At 40.1% G+C, this 23,995-nt stretch overlaps 2 protein-coding genes across 6 annotated transcripts in view; one reads left to right on the top strand and one right to left on the bottom strand.

The window, feature by feature from the left end:
* Positions 1-940: 940 nt before the first annotated feature.
* On the bottom strand, positions 941-10,816 carry ndufa8 (NADH:ubiquinone oxidoreductase subunit A8). The gene is made up of 4 exons (XM_085463542.1): positions 10,584-10,816; positions 8,291-8,454; positions 2,726-2,891; positions 941-1,404 (listed from the first exon to the last, which is right to left on the bottom strand). The coding sequence occupies exons 1-4, from the start codon at positions 10,632-10,634 to the stop codon at positions 1,267-1,269; spliced, it is 519 nt and encodes a 172-aa protein (XP_085319668.1). The 5' UTR covers positions 10,635-10,816; the 3' UTR covers positions 941-1,266.
* A 16-nt stretch (positions 10,817-10,832) lies between these two features.
* morn5 (MORN repeat containing 5) overlaps positions 10,833-23,995 on the top strand; it is a 39,894-nt gene continuing 26,731 nt past the window's right edge. For 2 of the 5 annotated variants that reach the window (XM_085463545.1, XM_085463544.1), the window contains exons 1-5: positions 10,835-11,129; positions 11,252-11,399; positions 14,786-14,897; positions 15,210-15,341; positions 23,878-23,930. In XM_085463545.1, the coding sequence (XP_085319671.1) occupies positions 11,083-11,129; positions 11,252-11,399; positions 14,786-14,897; positions 15,210-15,341; positions 23,878-23,924 (486 nt within the window). In that variant the 5' untranslated portion in view covers positions 10,835-11,082 and the 3' untranslated portion in view covers positions 23,925-23,930. Of the gene's footprint in view, positions 11,130-11,251; positions 11,400-14,785; positions 14,898-15,209; positions 15,342-18,306; positions 18,329-23,877; positions 23,931-23,995 lie in introns of those variants that run through there. The other 3 variants (XM_085463547.1, XM_085463543.1, XM_085463546.1) reach the window with 3 other exon arrangements.

The following is a 23,995-nucleotide window of genomic DNA, read 5'->3' as shown; positions in this document are numbered from 1 at the left end:
TCAGTGTTTCTGTACACAAAGAAAGAATATGATTGTTTTGGGAAATGGGGTCCTACTGTGCTGAAATTGTTGTGTGTAGGATAAAATGTAACTTGTGGGAAAAAAAAAAAAAATATATATATATATATATATATATATATATACACACATACATACATACATACATACATACACATATTCTCAGAGACCGTCAGCAGAAAACTATCCTTTGTTAACTCACTTTGTTTTTGCACCATTAAAAAAAGTGTTTTTTAATCGTACATAAAAACCCCAGGGCCACATCTCTGCTTGTGAGTATGAGAAAGATGTCAAATTTTATGTTACCATGGCACCCACATGGCAGAGGTCAGAGACTCGTCTCATGTTTGGAATGGACCAAATCGCGACTGCTGCTGCCAGTATAGATTTTAAACAGTTGCTATGTGGGCTGAGACAAACTCTGAGGCCTTACAGTAAGTTGTCTTCAAACCGGTCTCCCGCACCACACTGTAGATAAGCTTGGATCCTGGACACCATCCCAGTGATACGTGAGCACGTGTGTGTACATTGGCACAGTCTTACATGTTCCACAGACCAGCGGGCCACTTTCAAAAGGCTTCTCACCTCCTTCCACTCAAGGTCATGAACACGTGCAGCAATAAACACACTTCACCGTGCATCTCTGAAAATTACCCTTCTGGTCTTCTTCCAGTCCAGGTCAGAGGCAGGAAGTGAGCCGAGAGAAAATGAGGAAGCAGCAGCAGCGCTCTCTTGCTTCAGGTAGTGACCCTGAACCCTGACCTTTAACCTCACCTTGAATCACTCTGACAAAACACAGACTTGCAGCTCCTAATAACCTTAAAGTATATATTTTTTTAAAAGTCAGAAATGCTTAAGATGTTAAAACACATTAGTAATATTAACTGAGCATTGAAATAAATTTAAAATAAAAACAGAAAGCTCCTTTATAATTTATCTCTTTATTTTCGGACAACAATAATAACAGTATGTTGCTTTTGTTCACTTTTTTACATTTACAGAAGTGGTGGACTCATGGACTTTGTTCCTTAATCAAACTATTGGACAATGTTTGAGGTACAGCTGCAAAAAAAGAAATGACTGTTCAGGCATGAACCCTGTCCAAATCCAGCATCCTTAATGCTCGTGTTTGCAGGTCAGAAATTCAAACCTTAGAACTATCTTAGAAGTATCAACAGTCACAAGAAGCCTAGCTGTTTTTGGACAGAGCCCACGGCTTTGGAGGGTGACTGATTTTCCAGAGCTGCCTCACCAGTTCCAGAAGAATAACCTGCTGCCATGTTTGGCAGGCTCCAGTTTGCCCTCGATGGTTTGGTTGGGCTCTGGACGAGGTCTAGAGTGGTAGGGGTTCTCTGGCAGGGGCCGCGAGGTTGACACTTTGGTGACCTAAGGAAGAAAAGCAACACACAAACCATAAATTCTCAGACATACACAGTATAAACACACTGAAGACTCACTCAAATATTAATTGACACACTGATGTCAAACATGGCAGTTATTAGGAAACAATAGAGCACATGCTCCGTGCCAATCTCTGACAAGAGATTATGCTTAAACCGCATAATAGGTCCATGCTAAAATGAAACCATACAAAAGTTGTCAACAGCTGAAGCCCTGAACATTTCCTTAGCCTTTCACTGGGCCTTCCATCTCATCCCTTGTCATGATTTATATCCCTGCACCTCTTTGTTTCCCCCAAAATCATCCAGACTGTCCCCTTTGTCCCACCTTCACACCATTTGCCTCCTAACCTTTCTTACAAAAAACAGTTTGCTAATTTAAGTTCCAAAATGAGTAACAAAAATGGAATCTGTTTTAAATATATAAGCAGCCAGAAACTTGGTCCAGATGCACATTAACTCATTCACTGCCATTGACGTCTATAGACGTCAATTACGTTTTCAATGGGAGGGGCTAGAATACAACCTCGGGCAGCTTGTCAGTGAACATCAGACTGCTTGAAATGTATTTTTCACAAAAAGCTCGTTTTCTCCCTTTTTTTGGTCAAAACAGGCATTTTTGGTGGAACCCACCTCTCTTCTACAGCTGATTACTAAAGAACGGAAAATGGTAGAAACAAGCTTTTTTTTTTGGATGGAAGAAGAGAGTCTGTTCTTCATTTTGGTAGGTTCAGCGTTTATATGATCATAACACACAGTTTTCTGTGGCTCTTCAAAAATGAGTAAAAATGCTCAAAAACCCTGGCAGTGAATGAGTTAAACAAGAACATTTTTCACAGTTTTACAAAGTCACATTTTTGTTCTTTTCTTTGCCGGCTCACATGTTTGAGTCGGTGCACAATATCTCTGTCTAACAAATGAAAGACAGCCAGAAAGTTGATTACAACCATTCAAACGCTCCCAGGTTTTTGGGTTGTTGTTTTTTTTTTTTTGCAGAAGTCCTTTTAAAAGACTACATAAATAAATGTCTAATAATCTATTGTTGGCAGCGCTTTTTGGCTCCGTTTTGATTGCTGATACCTAAATTAGTGATTGCCAGTGTTATACAAGCCCCTTAAAAATGCTGGTTTTATGGAAAGAGAAAAAAACAAAGCAGCATAAAACTATTTGCCTGCTCAGAACTGTAGCTGAATGAGACTGCATAAGATGCAATCATACATACCCCACAATCAACATGAATAGAGCCCATCAACCGAGCTACAGTACTCACACTGCAAATGCACAAGTTAATCCCTCACCAGTCTCACCTTAGACAGATCTCCCAAGTCAGGTCTCTCCCATCCCAGTTTCTCAAGGACGCAGCTGTCGAAAGCGTGCTGCTGTTTACGGCAGTGACGGAGTTCTGCCAAGTTTGAGTAATCCAGGCAGGTCCAGTACTCCGTGAAGGACTCGGCACAGTTCCCCTTGATTTGCCTAAAAGGCACAGTGCAGACAGACACACATCATAACATGCAGAAGCAGGATTAATCTTCATACAGACTGAATCTGCAACGCATGAAGTGGAAATCTTTCTCTTAAAATATAATTCATTTTTATCCATCATCCATTATTGAAACATTAAAACCACAAAGATGAAATTCATAATATTGACTGTATTGTTTAAATGCGGTGTTCTCTGGGAAATGATCCCAGCATTCATGTGACTAGCACTTTGACGCACACCACCCATGTCGCAGACAGACACCAACACACCCACTGCTAACACCTTCACCCTCCAAAAAGTGAAAGCACTCCCCGACAGCAGTGGCCTCCACCCTGCGGAAATGTGCCCTGTCAGAGTGCAAAAGTGGCCTAAGACACTGGCCTGACCTCCAGAGTTCCTAGATCCCAATCTGGGAAGTTTGGAGGAAGCAAACTAAGTCAGATGCACAGAGGCTCCTCTCCACATCCTACAGGACACCATCCAGAGATCCCATCAATCCAGCGACCACTGAGAGATGTTTTGGTGGGTGATAAGGGGTACCTACACAATATTAGGCAGGTAATTTTGATGTTTTGATGCCTAGTTGTATGATACTGGTGCTGACACCAGTCAGCTGACACCAATCAGCACCAGTATCCCACCAGTCAGTGGGATTTTCAAAAGAATGCATATCATAGGAGTCAATAATTCAAGAATGTAAAGGACAGAGCTGCTCAAATTTAAGAAACCAAATGTATTTAAGAACTTATATCAGCGTATGGTTACTCTGCTTGTGAGCAGTCACTTGTTGATTGAATCTGATTGCTATGGGCTGGTTTTCTATAACAAGAACACCTAAAGGTGGCTGGCAGTTGCCAGAAACACCAGAGAATCAAAACAGGCCCCTGGTGCAATTACAACTTTTCTCAAATCTATCTTCATTATCATAATTGCAGGTTTTTCTCTCACAAAAGCACCTCAGTTGCTGCACAGGCGTCACAACATAACCAAAGCTCAGAATAAAACTTTTCAGTAAACACAGACACTGCACTTAAGAGTGAAAAAGGCCAGACCACAAAGTTTTATGGACACAATACGCTTCATGGGTAATTTTCTTATTCATGTTCTAAATCGGCCACTTTTTCTACTAAAGAGAGGGAAAATTACTGGAGTGTTTTCTACATCACACTTAATGAGCTCAAGTTGATGATTTATTCTTATGTTTTTGGATAATTTAGAGAAGAGGCTGAGTAACTCAGAACAGAGAAATGACAATCTGGAACTGATTTTTATAAAGTCAAAATCAATATTCTGATCAATAAGTAAAGAGAACATGATAAATAAAAAGCTTTGTGGAAACAAATAGTGACTCAACAGGACAAATGATGCAAAAGTGCAAGCGGCTGTGTGATTATCACACATTACACAATGGAAAATAACTCTTCAACGTATGCGGCAACAACCCTAAAGTTGAAGTAACTGAAATTTTGATGAAATATCTATTGAGGCTCATACTGATCTCATTAAAAAATGTCACTGCATAAATCAACCAGCAAAATACAACAAGATTTAAAGGTTTCTTCCCATAACTTAGTGCACAAGTTGAGCACTCATCCTCCCCCATCTTACATTAGGATGTACTTTGGATAATTGTCACACTGAACCACCGACCTTCTGATCAGTAGATGACCAGCCTTACAGGGAGTGCAGAATTATTAGGCAAATGAGTATTTTGTCCACATCATCCTCTTCATGCATGTTGTCTTACTCCAAGCTGTATAGTCTTGAAAGCCTACTACCAATTAAGCATATTAGGTGATGTGCATCTCTGTAATGAGAAGGTGTGGTCTAATGACATCAACACCCTATATCAGGTGTGCATAATTATTAGGCAACGTCCTTTCCTTTGGCAAAATGGGTCAAAAGAAGGACTTGACAGGCTCAGAAAAGTCAAAAATAGTGAGATATCTTGCAGAGGGATGCAGCAGTCTCAAAATTGCAAAGCTTCTGAAGCGTGATCATCGAACAATCAAGCGTTTCATTCAAAATAGTCAGCAGGGTCGCAAGAAGCGTGTGGAAAAACCAAGGTGCAAAATAACTGCCCATGAACTGAGAAAAGTCAAGCGTGCAGCTGCCAAGATGCCACTTGCCACCAGTTTGGCCATATTTCAGAGCTGCAACATCACTGGAGTGCCCAAAAGCACAAGGTGTGCAATACTCAGAGACATGGCCAAGGTAAGAAAGGCTGAAAGACGACCACCACTGAACAAGACACACAAGCTGAAACGTCAAGACTGGGCCAAGAAATATCTCAAGACTGATTTTTCTAAGGTTTTATGGACTGATGAAATGAGAGTGAGTCTTGATGGGCCAGATGGATGGGCCCGTGGCTGGATTGGTAAAGGGCAGAGAGCTCCAGTCCGACTCAGACGCCAGCAAGGTGGAGGTGGAGTACTGGTTTGGGCTGGTATCATCAAAGATGAGCTTGTGGGGCCTTTTCGGGTTGAGGATGGAGTCAAGCTCAACTCCCAGTCCTACTGCCAGTTTCTGGAAGACACCTTCTTCAAGCAGTGGTACAGGAAGAAGTCTGCATCCTTCAAGAAAAACATGATTTTCATGCAGGACAATGCTCCATCACACGCGTCCAAGTACTCCACAGCGTGGCTGGTAAGAAAGGGTATAAAAGAAGAAAAACTAATGACATGGCCTCCTTGTTCACCTGATCTGAACCCCATTGAGAACCTGTGGTCCATCATCAAATGTGAGATTTACAAGGAGGGAAAACAGTACACCTCTCTGAACAGTGTCTGGGAGGCTGTGGTTGCTGCTGCACGCAATGTTGATGGTGAACAGATCAAAACACTGACAGAATCCATGGATGGCAGGCTTTTGAGTGTCCTTGCAAAGAAAGGTGGCTATATTGGTCGCTGATTTGTTTTTGTTTTGTTTTTGAATGTCAGAAATGTATATTTGTGAATGTGGAGATGTTATATTGGTTTCACTGGTAAAAATAAATAATTGAAATGGGTATATATTTGTTTTTTGTTGAGTTGCCTAATAATTATGCACAGTAATAGTCACCTGCACACACAGATATCCCCCTAAAATAGCTAAAACTAAAAACAAACTAAAAACTACTTCCAAAAACATTCAGCTTTGATATTAATGAGTTTTTTGGGTTCATTGAGAACATGGTTGTTGTTCAATAATAAAATTATTCCTCAAAAATACAACTTGCCTAATAATTCTGCACTCCCTGTAGTTCCTGAGCCTGGGTGATGTCATGATCGAGATGCTGAATCACCCAGTAATGTTTCACATACTTTAAATTAGCCATTGAAAACATTTTAGGCAAAACTGATTTCGCAACAGCAGTGCACACAGTCTCAAACCAAATGGTAGCATGGATTTCAGGATGACATACTTTGGATTTTATCATTACAATCTTTTTAATTAATTAATTTGTTTAACTGATCTCATGCTGCTCTTTTAGCTGCTTTAATACACTGGCAGCATCTCCTCCTTTTGTGTCTGGAAAACACAAATACATTGTTTGCATATTGATTTTTGTATACCACTTATCGTCCCTTGGTCCTTGGATAACACCCATATAAATTTTTATGTGATATAAAAAATGTCATATCACTATATCATTGCTATAGCAACGCCATAAATTTATGTTCCCTAGTGCACAACAACAGGATCAGCACGGCCGTGTCTGAAAGCCAAGCATCAGCCTCCCATGATGAGTACCTAAAAGGCAGCTACCTCAACAAACTCCAACAGTTCTTTCCTGTTCCTGCTAAAGGTGGAAATTAACACATTTATTTGGACTGGGTTGTTTGATACCAGGCTGCGAGAGTTGAGGCTCGGGTGTGAAATTTATGGTTTTCAGGGATTTTATTGTTAGCTTGGTTTCCCTGGGTCTTTTCTCGTGTTGTAGTTGTGTGTCTTGTTTTGAAAGATATATTTACCCGTTACCATAGCGACCAGAGAGCATAAAGGGGCAGAGAGGAGGGTGTTACTCTCAATGTTGTTGGTGCATTTCAGGAGGACGCTGCTAATAAAGTTACACAATTACACAGTGAATTCGCTTATTATTAATAAATTTACAAAATACCACAGTTTTTGTCTTGGTCGTATCATTTTATTTTGTTGTATTCATCCACGGCACCTTAAAGGCTGGTCCGTGAAAATATTGTCTTACATTAAACCGGTCCATGGTGCAAAAAAGGTTGGGGACCGCTGTATTAGGTGATAGTACCAGGTACATGGTACTTTTTTAGTACCTACTCAATCGAGGTTCAAAGCAATCAGAAAATGTGACGTTGTCAGACTGCATGTCACCGATTGGCTAGTCAGTAGCATCACTTGATAAATAATGAGAGTGTCTCCTTCACAAAAATCAAAACCACCATTTTTGCAAACCAGCAACAAGGGAACTAACACTGACTAACACTAACAGAACTAACACTGTGGTCCCCGATTCTGACAAAAAGCCACTGACTGCACTGCAGGTATAACATCACCTCAATGTTGTAGCATTCATGTTGCATACAAATGATGTCACGGGACGTTGAGCCGTGTTAATATAACAACCCCACGTACACATTAGGTAGTACTCGACTGTAATGGAAAATGACTTGTCGCATTGAGACGAGTAGGTAATAATGGAAAAAATGCTTACTTCTCTAGAATCTAGTTGCTCTTCTCCATCCTTGATGTTACATGGAAACCTGATTATCACCACCTTTTTCTTCCCTTGCACTACTTTTAAGTCACATATTCAACTTTACCATGACGTTTACTCAGTTATGTTAATAATTTATTTTAACCAAAAGTCAAAAGATTGAAAACCTTATTAGCAGTAGAAGACACAGAATATGAAACTTCCCAACTCTGCAGTCTTCAACAACTTTGAACTATGAAGGCACAACTGCCCAAGAGCAGCATTGGAAACCTCAGAACACATTCTCTTACCCACATGCCCATCACCAAGAAATGCAAAAGTATCTGACCAGAGTTTCACATGGACTCGCACAGTCTGCACTTTCAGCTGGCTCCAAAGTCAAGCCACATTTTCAATCACTCTCTGACCACAAGCACACTGTTCACTTTTGCAGATGACAACAATGCAGCAGCCCTCAGCTCTAAAAATATAATTACTCTGCCTAATCACCGGAGTATCGCCTTTCTGTCAAATATCATGACAACGTCAAGCCAAGGCATAAGGAAAAATGTTATTCTCGCAGAAATGACAAAGCTCATCCCTTCACCATTCAGACTGCTCAGACAATACGTCTAAGACCTCATCAATCCAGTCCTGTTTGTATATAGTCTCCTGCTTTCAGTGTTCACTTTCAGATATTGTGTCCATTCATACCAGAACTATATGGCACCAAACTACTACCTGAAGAAGTTGAGTGCACACTCATTGACCTTTCTCCCTTCCTCTAGGCACTTCCGGGGATCCTTCTCCTCCCAACGGCAGAGCATGAACTCTTTGTTGGGTTTGTCACATTGGGAGCCATAATGGTGGGCAGCAGCCTTCAGTACCGAAGAGGACACTTTTATCTGCACAGAAAGCAACACATGGAAGACAATTAGAATGAAAAAGGAACATAACTGCAAGAGACACTAACAAATAACAATTATGCAATTGGTGTTTTCATGAGACACACTTTAGTTCACTTCAATTTTATGTATATAGCACCAACTCAACAAGAGTGTATATTAAGGTAGCACTTAGTACTAGTTTTATTTTGGTATATCAACAAGAAACATAAGACAGACCACAGTGAAGCCAAAGTTTATTTGCAATGTCTCTCTCTAGATGGGCTGTGTTTAAAAAAACACAAACAAAAGCCTGGATGCAGTTCCCAGTAGGAATTGTAAATGAACCTTGTATTGATCAGTTAATAAAGAAAAAACAGCATGATGTGACATAAAGAAAGAGCTGTGTTGCTACTTTAATATTCCCATTACAACTGCCTTGTAGTGATCACTACTAATGTGATTTAATTTATAGCTGCTATATGCATTATTATCTCATGAAGAGCAGGCACGCTCAACATATTAAGAGCTTCTGCTGTGAAAACATGTCCTTGAGCATCTGAACTGTTGACTGTTTATTTCTGTCCAATAAGAAACACAACCTATACAATAAATAAATACATTATGAAGCAAAACTCTACACAGAAGTACAAATTCTAACATGAGAATGACCACTTTAGCCCACAAATTCTGGCTTTTTTAAAATCTGAATATTTTACTAGGACTGCCCCCATGGTAAAATTGCGGCCTGGTCAGTGTTATAATAAAACTTTAGCTATAGCCAACGCATGCATCTACTTGTTTTGCATTTCCATTTTATCAAAGGAAAACATTTGCTTATTTATTTCTGAACTTTTTTTAATCTCCTCGTCACCCTACACATGTAAACATTTAGCCAGCACAAAATTAATGTGAGAAAAAACAAAAAACAAAACAAAAACAGACATCAACCACTGTTTGCCATTGATGCCATTTGACACATTATGAAATGTAATGATTTGTTTTATTTTTGAAAAATAATGCAAATAATGTTTAAGGTGAAATCAAATGTTCACAAATGAAACAGGAGTGTAAACATTATTTGTGACAGTTTCAGGATTTAAATATACAAAAAGCTAAAGTAAAAGAAAAAACTGAGATTAAATAATAATATCTCTGTTGCTGGTGTTGAATTATGTAGTAAAAATGACATTATTAAACGCTATTTACATTTAAATGATTTATATTATCTACAACAATATTTCTGAGGGCTATATAAGTTAATGATATAGCTGTTTTCTTTGTGTCTTCTCTTTTGGAGGGAGGGTAAGGCAGCTTTAACAATATGAATGCAGGTCAGATATATACAAGCATTGCTTCTATCTGACCCTGTTCAGCCATTACTTCCAATATAAGTGAATTTACTATCTGTATCAAATATCAATATCAAAATCTTTCAACAAGGTAAACATGTTGGTGCATTTCTACAACATATAAATATATCTGTGTATATATACACACTATATTCTTCTCTTCATGTTCTCTTTAAAATATCTGCAGGGGTCTTGCCAGGTATTTAACAAAAGTCATACTGTACTTAAAGAAAGTTTGTCTCACAAGCTGAAAGAGTATGCTTTAGCAAAAGCTTGATCAAGTGCTAGGATGTTAGGACAGATCTAATTTAATGGTGCAGGCTCGTTTATTATATCCACGGTGCTATTATTGTTGGACAGGCACAGGCTGCTGCTGCTGACAGCTATCACCTGACTTCCAAGGACAAGTTCAATATGTCAAATAGCACTGCTACAACAGACTGGTATAAGAACCGAATGGAATCGAAAGCTCCTTTCACCCTGACAGGTATAACCAAATGTACATTCTGAATGCACATTTGCTAAACTTAAAAGACTCAAGACGTTAACGCCATATATTGTTGTCAAAAATAGTTATAAAGGCGCCCGAAATATTTAACACCTTCCTGTGCTATAGTAAATATTCACTCACGTGTGTATAGCATTCATCAATATAATATAACTATCTTAGCAAGTAAAGCTAGTGGCTTAAAGTTTACAGCTTTTCAAATGAACCGTGCAGCAGCTATCCCTTCAGCTAGCTACTTAGCTGGCTTGTCCCGTCTTCTTCATTCATGCTAAACAATAATGGCCGCTCACCTCGTCCACCTTCATCTCCTGCAGGGTGGGTACTTCCAGCTTTGTGGGCATGACTGCGTAGATGTGCAGTTAAAGAAATCAAGAAGCTCAAATACCGCTGGTGAAAAACATTCAAGGTCCTCGTCAGACGTGCGAGCGACGAGGCCGTAAAGAAGGTCAGTTAACTTCCCCTGCTACTGTCAGCTAGTGGCCGCGCTCTGATGACGCAATTCACAGAGCGACGCGGAGCCGCATGCGCACTGTCAAAAGACTTTTGAGAAAATAAAATTGGATTGACATTTATCATATTTTATTTAAAAATGAATAAATCCAACAAACTATGAAAAAAACATTTTTTTTAAGATGAGTAGAAACCAATAACTTGTTCAACAGTCGTATTGTTGCGTCATTGCCATGGTAACGGTATACCGCTTCACTGCTGTTTTCAGTTTTTTTTATTGTTTTTAGATCGACTTTGCATGCTTTTTCCACCCTACATAGAAAGCAGGACATTGTGTTAATGGAGCATATCGGAAGCAGTTACAATGGGGCAACAAAATTTGGCAGGTAGTTTGGCCGTTGTTGTGAAAAAGAGCCACAGACACAGTGTTTGCATGTGTGCGTGTGTTTGTGTGTGCTCGTATACTCAAACACAGTTCATAAAACAGTGTGTTTTTTCTCTGCTTCAGGATGGAAGGTGAAGGAGAGTACACCTTCCCTACAAATACAAGATATGTGGGAGAGATGAAAGATGGAATGTTCCATGGCAAAGGAGTGCTGTACTTTCCAAATGGAAGTAAATATGAGAGTACCTGGGAAAACGGCATAGCCAAACAGGTGAACAGTTTTGTATGCGTGTCCATCCCTTCATGTCAGACTGTCTGCAGCCACATGCATAACTGTGTGTGTTTCACATTGGTTATAGCTGATATTATCTGATATTACATCTGGTCCCTTTTAGTAATCACTCACAGTTATTATCGTAGTAATTAGGTTTGCCTTTTTTCGGTAGGATCTTTAGCCTCTCCTGCTCTAAAGTAAACTTTCATGAACCTCACTGCAATAGCAATCACTACAATTATTATCATCACTGCTGTTGCGGTTCATTTGAAATGATAGTAGCTCTTACCCATGACAAACCTTGGCCCAGACAACCCAGCACCTGCTTTTAGTGCCAGTGAAAGACCTGCAACTTACCTCCATGCAGAACAAATCTAAACAATTCAATAAACCCAGAAGTTTCCTCCAATTTTTGCCTTTTCTATGCGATCCTTTTGTAATACCAATTAGCTTTTTTAAAAGAACTGGCAAATGTAATAAAAAAAATAAAATAAAAATAAGAAGAGCACAGATTACAGGCGCTCAGGATCTTTATTCACAGCCTTAGTTAGAGTTGTGCAGGTGCTGAAACTGCTTCTGGCAGTGGAGAATGAGCAGGCCTGGAGGTTCCAAGGAGCAAAGGTATGAGGTTGGAGCCCAGAGAGGCTATATGTCAGAAATGTGGCTGGCTGGCACACAAAAAGAGCTCTAGAGCACAGAGAGTCATGGGAGCAAAAACTAAGCAAAGATTGTGAGTAAGCATGACACACTTCCACTCAGTCAGACAGTGGCTGCATGATTTGGTCTTAATACATAAGGAGCAGGCTTGAAAACCAGGGATCCAGGAGAAACCAGTGAGCAGCCATGCTCCTGGGAAGACCTTACAGCATTACGACCCATATATATGCTGTATAGTTAACAGCATTAATCGAAGCTGCTGCTCCTGGATCCCTATCAGCTCACTGACATGAGATAATGGTGCACTTCAATGGAGCAGATTTATTGGTTACACACCTAGTGCAGGTTTCAGAGATGTACTCTGAATATGACTTAGACTAAATGTCAAGGTCTTAGCTGTTTTTTGTTTTGGGGATATTGAATTCCTTGTGAATATATTTGAGTTTGGGCTTCTGTGGAGGTTTATTGTTATTTCAGGTGTTTCCCGTTATGATCTCTGTGTTGGATTTCTGGATTCCTGTTTTGATTTCTTTATTGTAGTAGATTGAGAGCTTTATCTTAGGTGACATTCCTGTTTGACTTTACAGTTATCCTTTTCGGATCCTTGTCCTTATTGTCCTTACTTGTATCCAATTACTTTTTTCAAGTAATGAGTAGAGTAAGGGATTACTATTGCAAAACAGTAATTAGATTACTGTTACTTTCCCATAAGCACGCTACGATACTGCGTTGCTAAACCGTGATTTTGTTTGTGAGAGTGTCTCATGACAATGTCTTACAAGTGTGCGACATCTGTGGCAGCAACAGACGTGTGTAGATCAACAATGGATAGTATGGAGTGCAGGAGAGAGCACGACCATGTAGCGTTTAAAGCTTGGAAGTACTTAAATTACTTCAAGTTTTATTCTGCAAAAAGTGACAAAAACATAAACTCCACTGTAAACTCTGCATAGGAGGAAAACTTCTTTCTACAGCAAAAAATTAAACTTCAAATCTGAGCAATTATCTAGGACACTGCCATGAATGTGAAATTCACAGAGAAAGCCCCGGATCCCCCCGCTGACATGACAGTTGCGGCACCTGGCAAACCCCTGACAGCCCCATTTCTGCTAAAAAAGTGAAAATAGATTTAAGAACGGCAGGACTTAGTGCTGCTGGATCTTTTATTTTATTTATTTTTTGCTGTTTTACTTGCATCTATTTGAAAGAGTGAGTGTAAACACAAAATTATTTTATATGCTGGAATATGCAGAAAATAGGTTTTGTTATGACTCCTTCTGCTAGGCGGCAGGGGCAGTCTCACTTCCTCCAAGGCCCAGGGCCGTAACAGTTTAAATGTTAAACAAATTTCTTCAAAGTCAAAGACTGTTGCATATAATTTATTTTTTGCAAGATGCGATGTGCATAAAGTTAAAAGATTTAAAACTAATAAAACAAGTTTTAAAAAGAGTATTTTTTATTTGATTACAGGTCTATTGCTTTATTATGTATTCAGGTTGTGTATCATGTTTTTTAAAAGTAACTAATAAAGTAACTAATTACTTTTGAAAAGAGGAAATCAGTAAAGGAACGGGATTACTTTCTTGGAGAAGTAATCAGTAATTAGTAACTAATTACTATTTTCAAGTAACTTGACCAACACTGCTTATGAATGGCTTAAAATATTTTTTCAAGTGGCTCAAAAAGCTTCAGTCGAGTCATGCAGAATGTAAACAACTAAATAAATAACTATACATAATAAATGCCAGGGAAGTCTGTTTATGTTATGTGTGTCTGAAAGGGAAAAAATATCCGCTGATATGTTGCAATACCAGATTTGTAAATAGCCAAATATCAGTATTAATATTGGTCTTGAAAATATCACTATAACAGTTGAACTCTAGTTAAACTCTAAAACTATCCAGAGTATCTAACTCTACTTATGCACTGAAAGAAAATGTGTGTATTTTTTGGAAGATTTTGACAGTTATAAGGATATTTTTATTGGGAAAAATTAGGAAAGCATGGAAGAACAATGAAAAAATATAGATATATAGCTAAAAATGACTGGAAAGTGTAATGCTGTAAAAAACAAACTAAAAAAAACAGGCGGCCGTCTGCCGCCATCTGCTGTGACTGGTTGGGGGGGGGGAATGAGGGAGAAAAGAGGCAGAACAACAAACAGCGTCTTTCTTGTATCATCCCTTGAGGATAAATAAAGTTCACCCCAAATACCAAAAGACATATTTTTCCACTTTCTCCTTGAGATATGTATCTGTGCAGACAGCTTTGGTTTTATCTGCTGAGGTTTGGAGATATTCATCACTGAGAGCTCTGCGTCAATCGAAAGACAATGGAGGGAAATTTAAATTCTTCTGGGTTCTCAGAGAACTCAAAACTGACATTTGAAAACCGCAGCTTCAACTTATCTTTCCAGAAACCATGCCTGGGGTATGCAGAATAACCCAGACCCAGACCTTACATGCAGCAAAGTTTGCTGGAATATTCCGTACGATAACTGTCATCAGTGAGATCTGTGCATTATCTTGGGTTTTTCACTGATTTGAGGAGCACACGTTACATTTCTTTCACTAACAGTGCACTGGGATTGGGGAGGATACAGATATTACAGCTTTGGTAAAGAAAACCCTCACTTTCCACTTGTAAGATATCACTGATAGGTGGTTTTTATTAAGCAGACTTAATTATAAGGATACTTCACAGGTCTGTGTGTGCTTCCACACCAGGGGACATTTACCTTTGCAGACGGACTGCAGTACCAGGAGAAGGACTGGAGCTACTGCAATGGTTATGACAGACGCTTCTACACGGAGAGGTGCAATGGCCTCAGACCTGCAGGTTGGATCTTATTTTCTAGACCACTCCTAAACAAACACACAAGGAATGATGAGCATATAGTGTACAAGCCAAGTCTCTGTATTGTTTGGCTGAAAGCTTCCTCTCAGTGCTGGATAATTTGTAAACTATGAGTTTTATCTGAACAGCTCTTTCTATTTCGGTCCCTGTTTTTACCTAGCAAAGTTATGCAGGCAGTTCTGTCATCCTGCTTCATGAGCCAGAGTCTGTGTTCATCACTGGCCTGACAAATAGATGGTTTTACCTCTAAGTCATTCCTCAGTCAAATCATAATAATTCCATCTATTCATACAGGAAAATCTCAGATAACAGATTTACATCCTCCACGAGCCATTCCTGATGGATGTTATGACTGTGGAGATGGTTTCTATAACCCCAGCACCAGAGTGGTCACAGCCTACACCGGCAGGTTTCTCAGGAGCGCAGGTGAGAGCAAAGCTCGCTAACCATTAGGAGAGGTGTGCTCATTCATATTAATTTTTTGTTATATACTAGTGGATACTTTGTAGCTTGTACCCCTGATCCACACAAGAAGCAGAATTATCTGTATTTTCACAACAAAATCCTCCTCTTTCACTGCTTACCCCACTGCGGTTTTGTGCACATTTTTCCACTTGTTTTGTTGCCAAACTGGCTCTGTCCACTGCTGAGCAATATCCAGGCACCGTGGCCTGTTGCGCCAAGGTAAATTAGAAAGATTAAAGGCAAGCTCAAACACAAAATTTCCATTTCAAATTATGTACACAAAGTGTTACGTCCAGTAAAGCACCTGTCAGTGATGGATTGCTTTATGTTAAAATATATTTATTCAGTAACCTAATAAAGTATGTCCATTTGTTTCTACGACTGACCATAGCTAGAAACAATATTAATTCCAGTAATCATGTAATTAATTTAACCTTAGCTTCAAATTTACCGCATGTGTATGTACAGCAAATATAAGTTTTGCACCTATGTTTAAACTAATGCTTGGATCATAGAAGAAAGCAAATATTTCCTCACAATATGGTTCTGTGTGACTGAGAACACGCGTTGCTGAATTCAAACAGGAGGGAATCAAGTAAAAAACAAGGCTGAGAGGTTAAATGATTGATTGATTGATTTGGCGTGAGGTACACAGGTGAGGAGTCTCTGGTGATCGGGTTTTACTGTAACATAATATTTAAGAGGCTACTGATGGAATGAGCTGTGCACAAATATTCCCTGATGGAGGGAGCGGTGGAGCAGGGCTGAAGAGTGATGCTAAAGAATCTGGACGGATGTGATGAACTTAGTTGGAAGGACAACAACCGTGAACACTGGCGGTTATGTAAAGCGCGAGGCGAAGAAAAGGGTTGCACTAATCGGATGCTGAAATGACCGCTGACAGGAGCAGAAGACTGTTTCAAGACTATCGCGGTGCATCCAGGTGGGAGGTGGGCAATTGTGTGAAAAATATCATATGACACCAGTTGAATTTCACAAACAAGACTTTTCTGATACTACTGCACAAGCTTGATTGATTAAAAAAAAGTAAAAAGTAGGGTATGGGGTGTAGGTGAATTTTTTCACTTTTGAAATGGGCTGTTCTAGACGTTCGAGAGCTGCTGATGAGACATGGTGAGAGAGAGAATGTAAATTGCATTAGTCTTTCTGATTGAACTTTTGCTAAACTTCATTAAACTCTATTGAAGCTACTTTTAAACATAGTAAATCCTCAGTTCCTCTTTCAGAGTTTCATACGTTCTGTTCTGTGCATCTGCCTGCACAGTATGTCTGTCAGCGAGATTACACAAATAGTTCAGGCAAGCGAGACATGGTGGAAAGGTGGATCTGATCAAAGGAAAAATCCACGAGTGACTCACTTTAAAAACGTGAGTTATGGCAATGGCATCAGTGAAGGATTTGCTTTACTAGAGCGCTTTTAGGACCCTTTTTCTTTCATCATATTTAATAACTACAACTCTCAAAGTATACAGTGTGGCCATATGGAAAGGTCTTGATAAGACTGAACCCATGGAGTGACATTAATGGATTATCCTTGCATTATCTGATTGCAGATCACTGTTGCATTTCATCTGATAGGCAAGCCTCTATAGGCTACAGCAGTAATTTTTTTTTCTCTTTTGTTATTTGTCAAAAGTGGAAAATTGAAGACACATTTTTCCACTGAACGAGTGCCCAGACTGGAAGTCTTGATTCGAAGTGAATGCAGTCTGTCGGGTGTCCCAAATTCTGACATCCTCTGTTTGTCGTGTCTCCCTGCCATGATTTTTCATCACTAGAAAATGTAAGACGTATAGTCAGTGTCATGTTTCTAGGGCTGACAACATCAGGCTGTCGTCAGGTGGCTTCCCAGTCGATCCAACAATCTGATCTGGATAAATATCTCAGCTCCCACATAGATAGCTGTGCACTTTATTCAGGCCTTAGTAGGCCTCATGCCTGTGGGGTTTGCAGTCCTTTCTCTGAACATGTGCTCTGCAATGTATTGACAAACTCCTGCAAAACTCTTGTAACACTGGTTTTAATTGCCGTAAGCCTACAAGTCAGTGTTTTCTGACATCCTTTCATTGTTAAATAAGACAGAGTCCAGCTTCAATGTCTGGCTTTTTATCTAACCATTTTCAAATCTGCTTTATTTTGTGTTTGAATCTGATTGACTCTTTTTCCTCTTTAGGAATCACAAACAAGTCTTAAGAAATGATTCTTGGCACAAGTTACAAGGTGACTCACGAGCTCCCTGAGGTATTAATGTATTTCGGGGCAGGATATTTGTATTTAGATGAGCTACTTGTAACACAATGCAGATTACTTCCACCGGTACACAAACCTCATTTACATATGTGTAGAGAGAGAATCAAACAGATCCACATCCTTGCCAGATGTCATCGGTATGTGTAAGAAGACAAAAATTTGGTTCACGATCCTTTCCTTAATGCGAGTTGTTCATCATCATTATAGTTCTGGTATTGATCTGCAGAGTGATGAAGAAAGGGAGATATGGGGGAAAAGAATAAGGGAGGATAAGAAGGAAAGATTTTTTTGGGGGGGGGGGGTTGGAAGTTGAGTTGAAAAAGAAGAGGAACCAAAAACTTTCCAACAATACTCAGACTCTGTTTTGATTTAGATAAATATGAAGTCAAACAGGAACTGTTTAATGGGTCTGTGCCTCTTTTTTTCCCCTTTGTTCATATGCAGTTTGTGTGGAGTGATGTGTTGTGTATGTGGTGAATGCTGTTACATACACTCTTTATGCTTATGTGTACTCTCCCTTTTGTCTTGGTATACAATTCTTGAGAAGAATGTCTTCGTATCCTGTATGGATTTATTTTTCAACCCTGGGAGGTGAAGGCATATTTGTCAGAGTGGGTGTGAAGACTGAATTTATTGCCTCGTGGTTTCCGCCCAGGATGAGGACTGCGGGGATGATGGGGCACAGGGAAGGCCCGCCCTCCCAGTGGAGAAGTTTGCATGCAGCAAGTAAGAGGAAGGAGATCCCTATGTCGCTGTGGGGAAAAATTGAGCCAATGAAGACAAAGTCTCATGTTGTTTTAGTTTTGTTTTTAAGGTGCAAAAATTATTATTTTTACCCCCTGGAACCACATGTTGCTGCTTGGATATATCTGGCTAAACTTTCCTTACCCGCCAAATTGGACCTTCTGCAAAGAAGCCGTTGCAAACTTGGACAAACAGTCCTTCTTGGAACAGCGCCAAGCAGCAAAACAATAGGATCTGTTGATAATTTTCCCCAAGAGGTTTTAGATTATTTTTGGAGTCAAAGCGCTTTCTTGTCAGTTCCCGTATGTATGGAGGGATTTGTCAAAAACGGACCATGTAGAGTGATAGTGATAATGGAAAGTGGTGGGAGTGGACACAAAATACAAAATAGCTACAGGGAAGAGGATTCAAGAGTGAGTTCGAACTATACGTTGTGTATTAAGACGGCTGTAGCCAAGCTGATTGTACTTTTTGGTTAGCAAAGTCCATTTGTAAAGACTCGAGATAAGCATGTTTTGGAACCAGAAACAAAGAACTCAAAGGGCATTGTTACTCTAAAACACCTTGTTTTCGCCTCCTTTTGGCTGATGCTGATCATAATTTAGAAAATGCTGTATCCAATAAGAAACCAGTGACTGAGACTGCGAACCTCTCAGAAAAATGTTTACCGAGGTCATTGCTAATGCCCTCTGCTGGCCATTGGAAAGAGTGCAACGCTAATGCACTTCCATCTTTTATATACAGTCTGTTTACAATCTCCAAATACGCTGGCTGTCCACACTCATTCTCAACTACGGTGCTCTTTTGCTTTATAAGCCTCAGATACAGATACAGCTGTATTTCATGAAAGAGGATGCTGGCCATTAATAGAACGATTGGGAATTTGTTCCTCATATTCAAGTTTACTCAAGCTCAGCACCAAACCCTAAACCACTCCTCAAACGTGAGTTACTCTGGATAAATGCCAACGCCAAATAGTTGCAACTCAAACAGTGACAACAGTAATGGATGACCCTCTCTTTCTGAATCCAAGTGGTCTGCTCAGTTAATTCCACAAAGCCCATTACAAATATTCACTTTAATCATTGACCAAAATGACTCTGCAAGCCGACGGAATGATCTTTTTAACCTATAGACGATAAGTGTCCTCCTCCAACACGCTGACGCATGAAGTCAGTGTGTCGTTCTTGGCTGCTGTTTATTATTTCATTTAAGGTCATACAGTCTTGAAAAGCTAATCCGTCCTAAATTATCTGCTAAATTAGTTTTATGATTCTAATCAAGCAAAGAATTATCTTTTTTTTTTTTTTTTTATTATATCTAAAGTTAGTGATTTCATAGCCTCAGGTAAAATAATTTCTCATTAGGATTCGAGAGGCATTTCAAAGACTGGCACAGCTCCGCACAGTTATTGTTTTTGGTTGGATGACACTGGAAGAAGGGAGTTTGGAAAAGGGTCTCGAGCAGGAGTCAGACAGGTCACTTGGATACAAAGCTACCTCCTGCTTTGAACAGAGGACCGGAAAAAAGGAAGTGTGCACTGTGCAGTTATTGAAAGCGATTCAAAATACACATTCATCTATCGCAGATTTTGTTTCTGGTTTTACTACCTCTTCTTAAGTCCCACAGCAGTTTGTAGGTGGTGCAGTAGGTTACTTATTGCTCACCTGGAGAATAAACCAAGGGAAAATAAGAGTATAGTGCATGTCAAGCAGCAGATAGAGGGAGCACCTTTGTGCTCTAACTTTAAGAGTAGGGATGGGTATCGAAAACCGGTTCTTGTTGAGAACCGGTTCCCACTGTTTCAATTCCTTGGAATTGTTTGCCATTTTTGCAAACGATTCCCTTATCGATTCCAGTCACTCCGAATGATGTCACCACGTTGCGGAACGCCATTTAGCTGGCAGGAAACATGGCGGCTCAAACGCTCAAAAGTTTGATTGTACTTTACGAGAACAGGGCAACGTGCAATACTTGCAAAGTAGATATTTAATTAAGGGAGGAAACACTACGAATATGCAAAAGCATTTGCTCACAAAACACATGATGACTTTAAATGAATGTCATGTTTTTAATTCCGCTCCGGACTCGTGAATCTCAACCCAGCGGCAGCGGTAACGTTTGCACGTCCTCTCCCGTTAATGCGGCAGGTAAATAATCAACTAACAGTGCATATTATGTTAGCGCGATCTGCCTTCTTACAAAACCTGCCATTACTGTGCATTTAGGTGACCATGATGAGAGAGACAGACAGAGTCTGGCTGGCTCAGATGCTGGCAGTTCTCGCTGCAGTCTACCGGTAGCGTCTCCTTTCAGGCCAGGATAGACGAATGTCACCGAGCAGTGACTAAGTTTGTGGTAAAAGGTTTGCACCCATTTGCCACAGCAGATGCCCCGATTTTCGGTAAGTGAATGTGTTTAATTGTTGGCAGGGACATTACTGGATATTCTTGTGTAATTGCTACAGAATAATTTACGTTATACTTTGTTATTGCTACAGAAGAATATTTATTTTACAATTTTACATTTACAATTTTTTTTCCTGGGGACCCTGTGACACCCCATTTAAGAGCCATAGGCTGTGGATCTCTTAAGATCTCACTGTTGGGTTTGTAAGGCCATGCTACTCCTAAATTTCTATCTTGTTCAAAGAGAAGATATAAAACAAAGTTCTAAGCTAATCGACCTTAGTGTTCTCCTTTTTTAAAAATAAGAATTGATAAGAGAATCGAATCGTTAAACAGAATCGAAAATGGAATCGGAATCGTGAAAATCTTATCAATACCCATCCCTATTTAAGAGTGATCTCACTAAATCAGTTGAGATTTTCTAATCCAGTTTAAAAGAACCAGATAGCCTGTAGGTGAGAAGGTTTGATAAATGCACATGATGTGAAAACAAACAACACTATAGATTTTTTTTAGACTGCAGTTCTGAAGCAGTTTGAGGTTTTTTTGTTTAATAATTTCTATTTTCATTATGATGAGATCGTTACAACAGTTGTGTCTTTCCACCCTCACTGTGTCACAGACAAACACAGCTTAATTAAAACCAACAGACTGCAACACAGGGAAATGATTACTGTTAAATGTTAAATCCAAATCACACAATCAACAGACTAAATATTTTTAAATACAAACAGCTCACAAGGCTATTTTTAATCTGCTTTGCTGCAGACTTCCAGGGACATACATTAGTACTTTAATTAGCCATTGCTGATGAAGATTGCTGCTAAAAGTTTGAAGGTACTAAGACATTTTGCACTGCTCTGTGAAACTGTAATTTAAAAAGAATGAGGGATGCATAGGTCACATCTGCGCTGGAAATCTCCACTGGCGAGTGCCTGAATACGTTCTGTTATTACTGCAAACAAACACACACACAATCAGTTGTGAATACTGCATTCTGTCTTGGCAACAGGCAGCTTCAGAAGGGGCCATGTGTTGCCATATTATTTGGAGCGTTTTCCTGTTTCTGGAATAACCGCTTCCAGTTGAGACTCTGGGCAGAGCAAGCTGCACACCGAACACATTCCACTGCCAAGGAAAACACCTCTCTGGTGACCAAAGCGCGGCCCCTCCCTTTGTCCCCTTCCAGCCAAGGTGTTTCACAGACAGATAGAAGTCAGCCGGTCCGCTGGGGAGTGCAACATATCCTCACGCTGCTTTTCCTATAAAACAGGATTCCTGTGTTAATCCTGTGAGCCCTGGCAGATGGATTAATACATTTACAGCTAGAAATTGTAAAACCATCGCTGTTTCATGTGTCATCAAGACACAAAACCACATTAAAATTGGAGACAGATGACTTATTTATGTATGTTTGAATGTTTGTCTAAGTGTTCATTTTGTTGATTTCCATAGAGCCTTTGCTTAGAAACCAAAAGTGTGCTCCATCGATCGCACCAGTGAAGGGTCAGGTCGTTTCTCAACGAGTCACAGAGTTCCTGTGAATATTATCCAAATTCTGGATTTACTTCAGCAGAACCTTGTTCATCTCTTATGCAACCACTGTGCTATAAGAAAACCCATTTTCGTTTTTGTAGTCAAGCCATGCTGTATATCTTTGTGTGCATGTATACGTATGTATGTATGTGTGCATGTGTGCTACACCACTGCCATTAGGCTGGAAGGAAACACTTTTCTCTCTGAGTGTATTTTGAGGATTAAGATAAACAGACTTTAACAAGGTGCCATTATCGCTTGCACACACTCCCCTCCTCTCACACACTCATATAAAGGTTCTCCATGTAGGTTGTTAGTCGACCAGAAAACTGTTGATGAATTTGTTTCTGTTATTGTTGTGTTGCTTTTCCTTCTTATAATTACCCCCCCCCCCCCCCACACACACACACACACACACGCACACCCCGGGATTTCACTGCAGTTATACCCATCCTGCCTGATAATTACCACCGTCAAAACTGCTAAATTTAAAAATCACAAAAAAGTGCTGTCCTCGCGTGTAAATACGCCAGCCACCTGTACCCTCAGCTAACTTTAGGTGCCAATTACACGTGACTTAAATCCAGAGATAAACGCTGCCAACACTGAAGAGAGCGAAATTGCAGCAAATATGAAAATGCCCCCCAATCTAATTATCATTAAGGAAGGTTTTGGGGGGTTGGTGGTTAATTGAGGTCAGTCTCGTGGCCGCTCAGTTATGTGTGAGCTGCCGTAATTACCTTTTCCGCTAACAAAATGCGTTACAAAGATCCGCGGCGGCAGCTGCCCGCGTGTCCGTCGCGTTCAATTGACCTCCCGATCAGAGCAGGTAGAAAAGGAGAGGCAGAGAATGAGGGGAGAGGTCGTTTCACACTTGAAGAGGCTGTTAGTGTTGACGCCCTCGGCCGGCAATTACACACAATCAGCGGGAGAGCTGCAGACCTGCTCCTCTGTACAATGGAGCCCCGCGCGCGGTCGAACCTAGGGGTGAGGCCCGCGAGCCGCTCAAGTGCGTGCAGCTGTGCGCGCTCCAGAGAGAAAAGCCGACTTCCCCTGCAATTAGCTCCTCGTTTCAGTTTTTAACAACGAAAAACTGGTTTATTATCATCTCCTCTGGCAGTCGTTTCGGTTAAAAAAAAGAAGAAGAAGAAGAAAGGGAAAAAAATTGGCGTCCATTTTTTGTGTGTGGGGGTTATTATTTATTGGTGTCTGAAGTGGCTCTGAGAAGTTATTTTCTGCTAATTGTCGGGCTTATCTTGCTTTGACAGATTTAACCGAGACTTAAATGGCACTTCAACGGTGCTGCCTCGCACTCAGTGCGACCTGCGGTGTGATAATGCTTGCTGTTAGGTTTTTGATTTAAACGTTTTAAGCGAGTTCAACCAAAAATGCTTCTTGCTGTGCGCCTTTATATGATTAAATCTGTACTATTAGAGTGTGGGTCAAAAGAATGGTTAAATGGTTCACTTTTATCTGGAATAAAAAGAAGAATAAAAAGATACAAATTCTAATAATTTCCCTTTGGATCTTTCCACCAGATGACCAGGAGCATGAGTGGATTGTGCGGACTTGTCGGAAGGCTTGAGATGAGGTTTGTGGCGCTGAGCCGGAAAAATCAGCTGCAGCCAGATGTGAGGAGAGCAGCAATGTTAACTT

Source organism: Copadichromis virginalis, linkage group LG7, assembly GCF_057382275.1.
Source record: "Copadichromis virginalis isolate Kocher_CV1m ecotype Utaka linkage group LG7, C_Virginalis_male_GT1.1, whole genome shotgun sequence".
NCBI classification, from domain to species: Eukaryota; Metazoa; Chordata; class Actinopteri; order Cichliformes; family Cichlidae; genus Copadichromis; species Copadichromis virginalis.
This window is presented reverse-complemented; position numbering and strand designations above follow the sequence as displayed.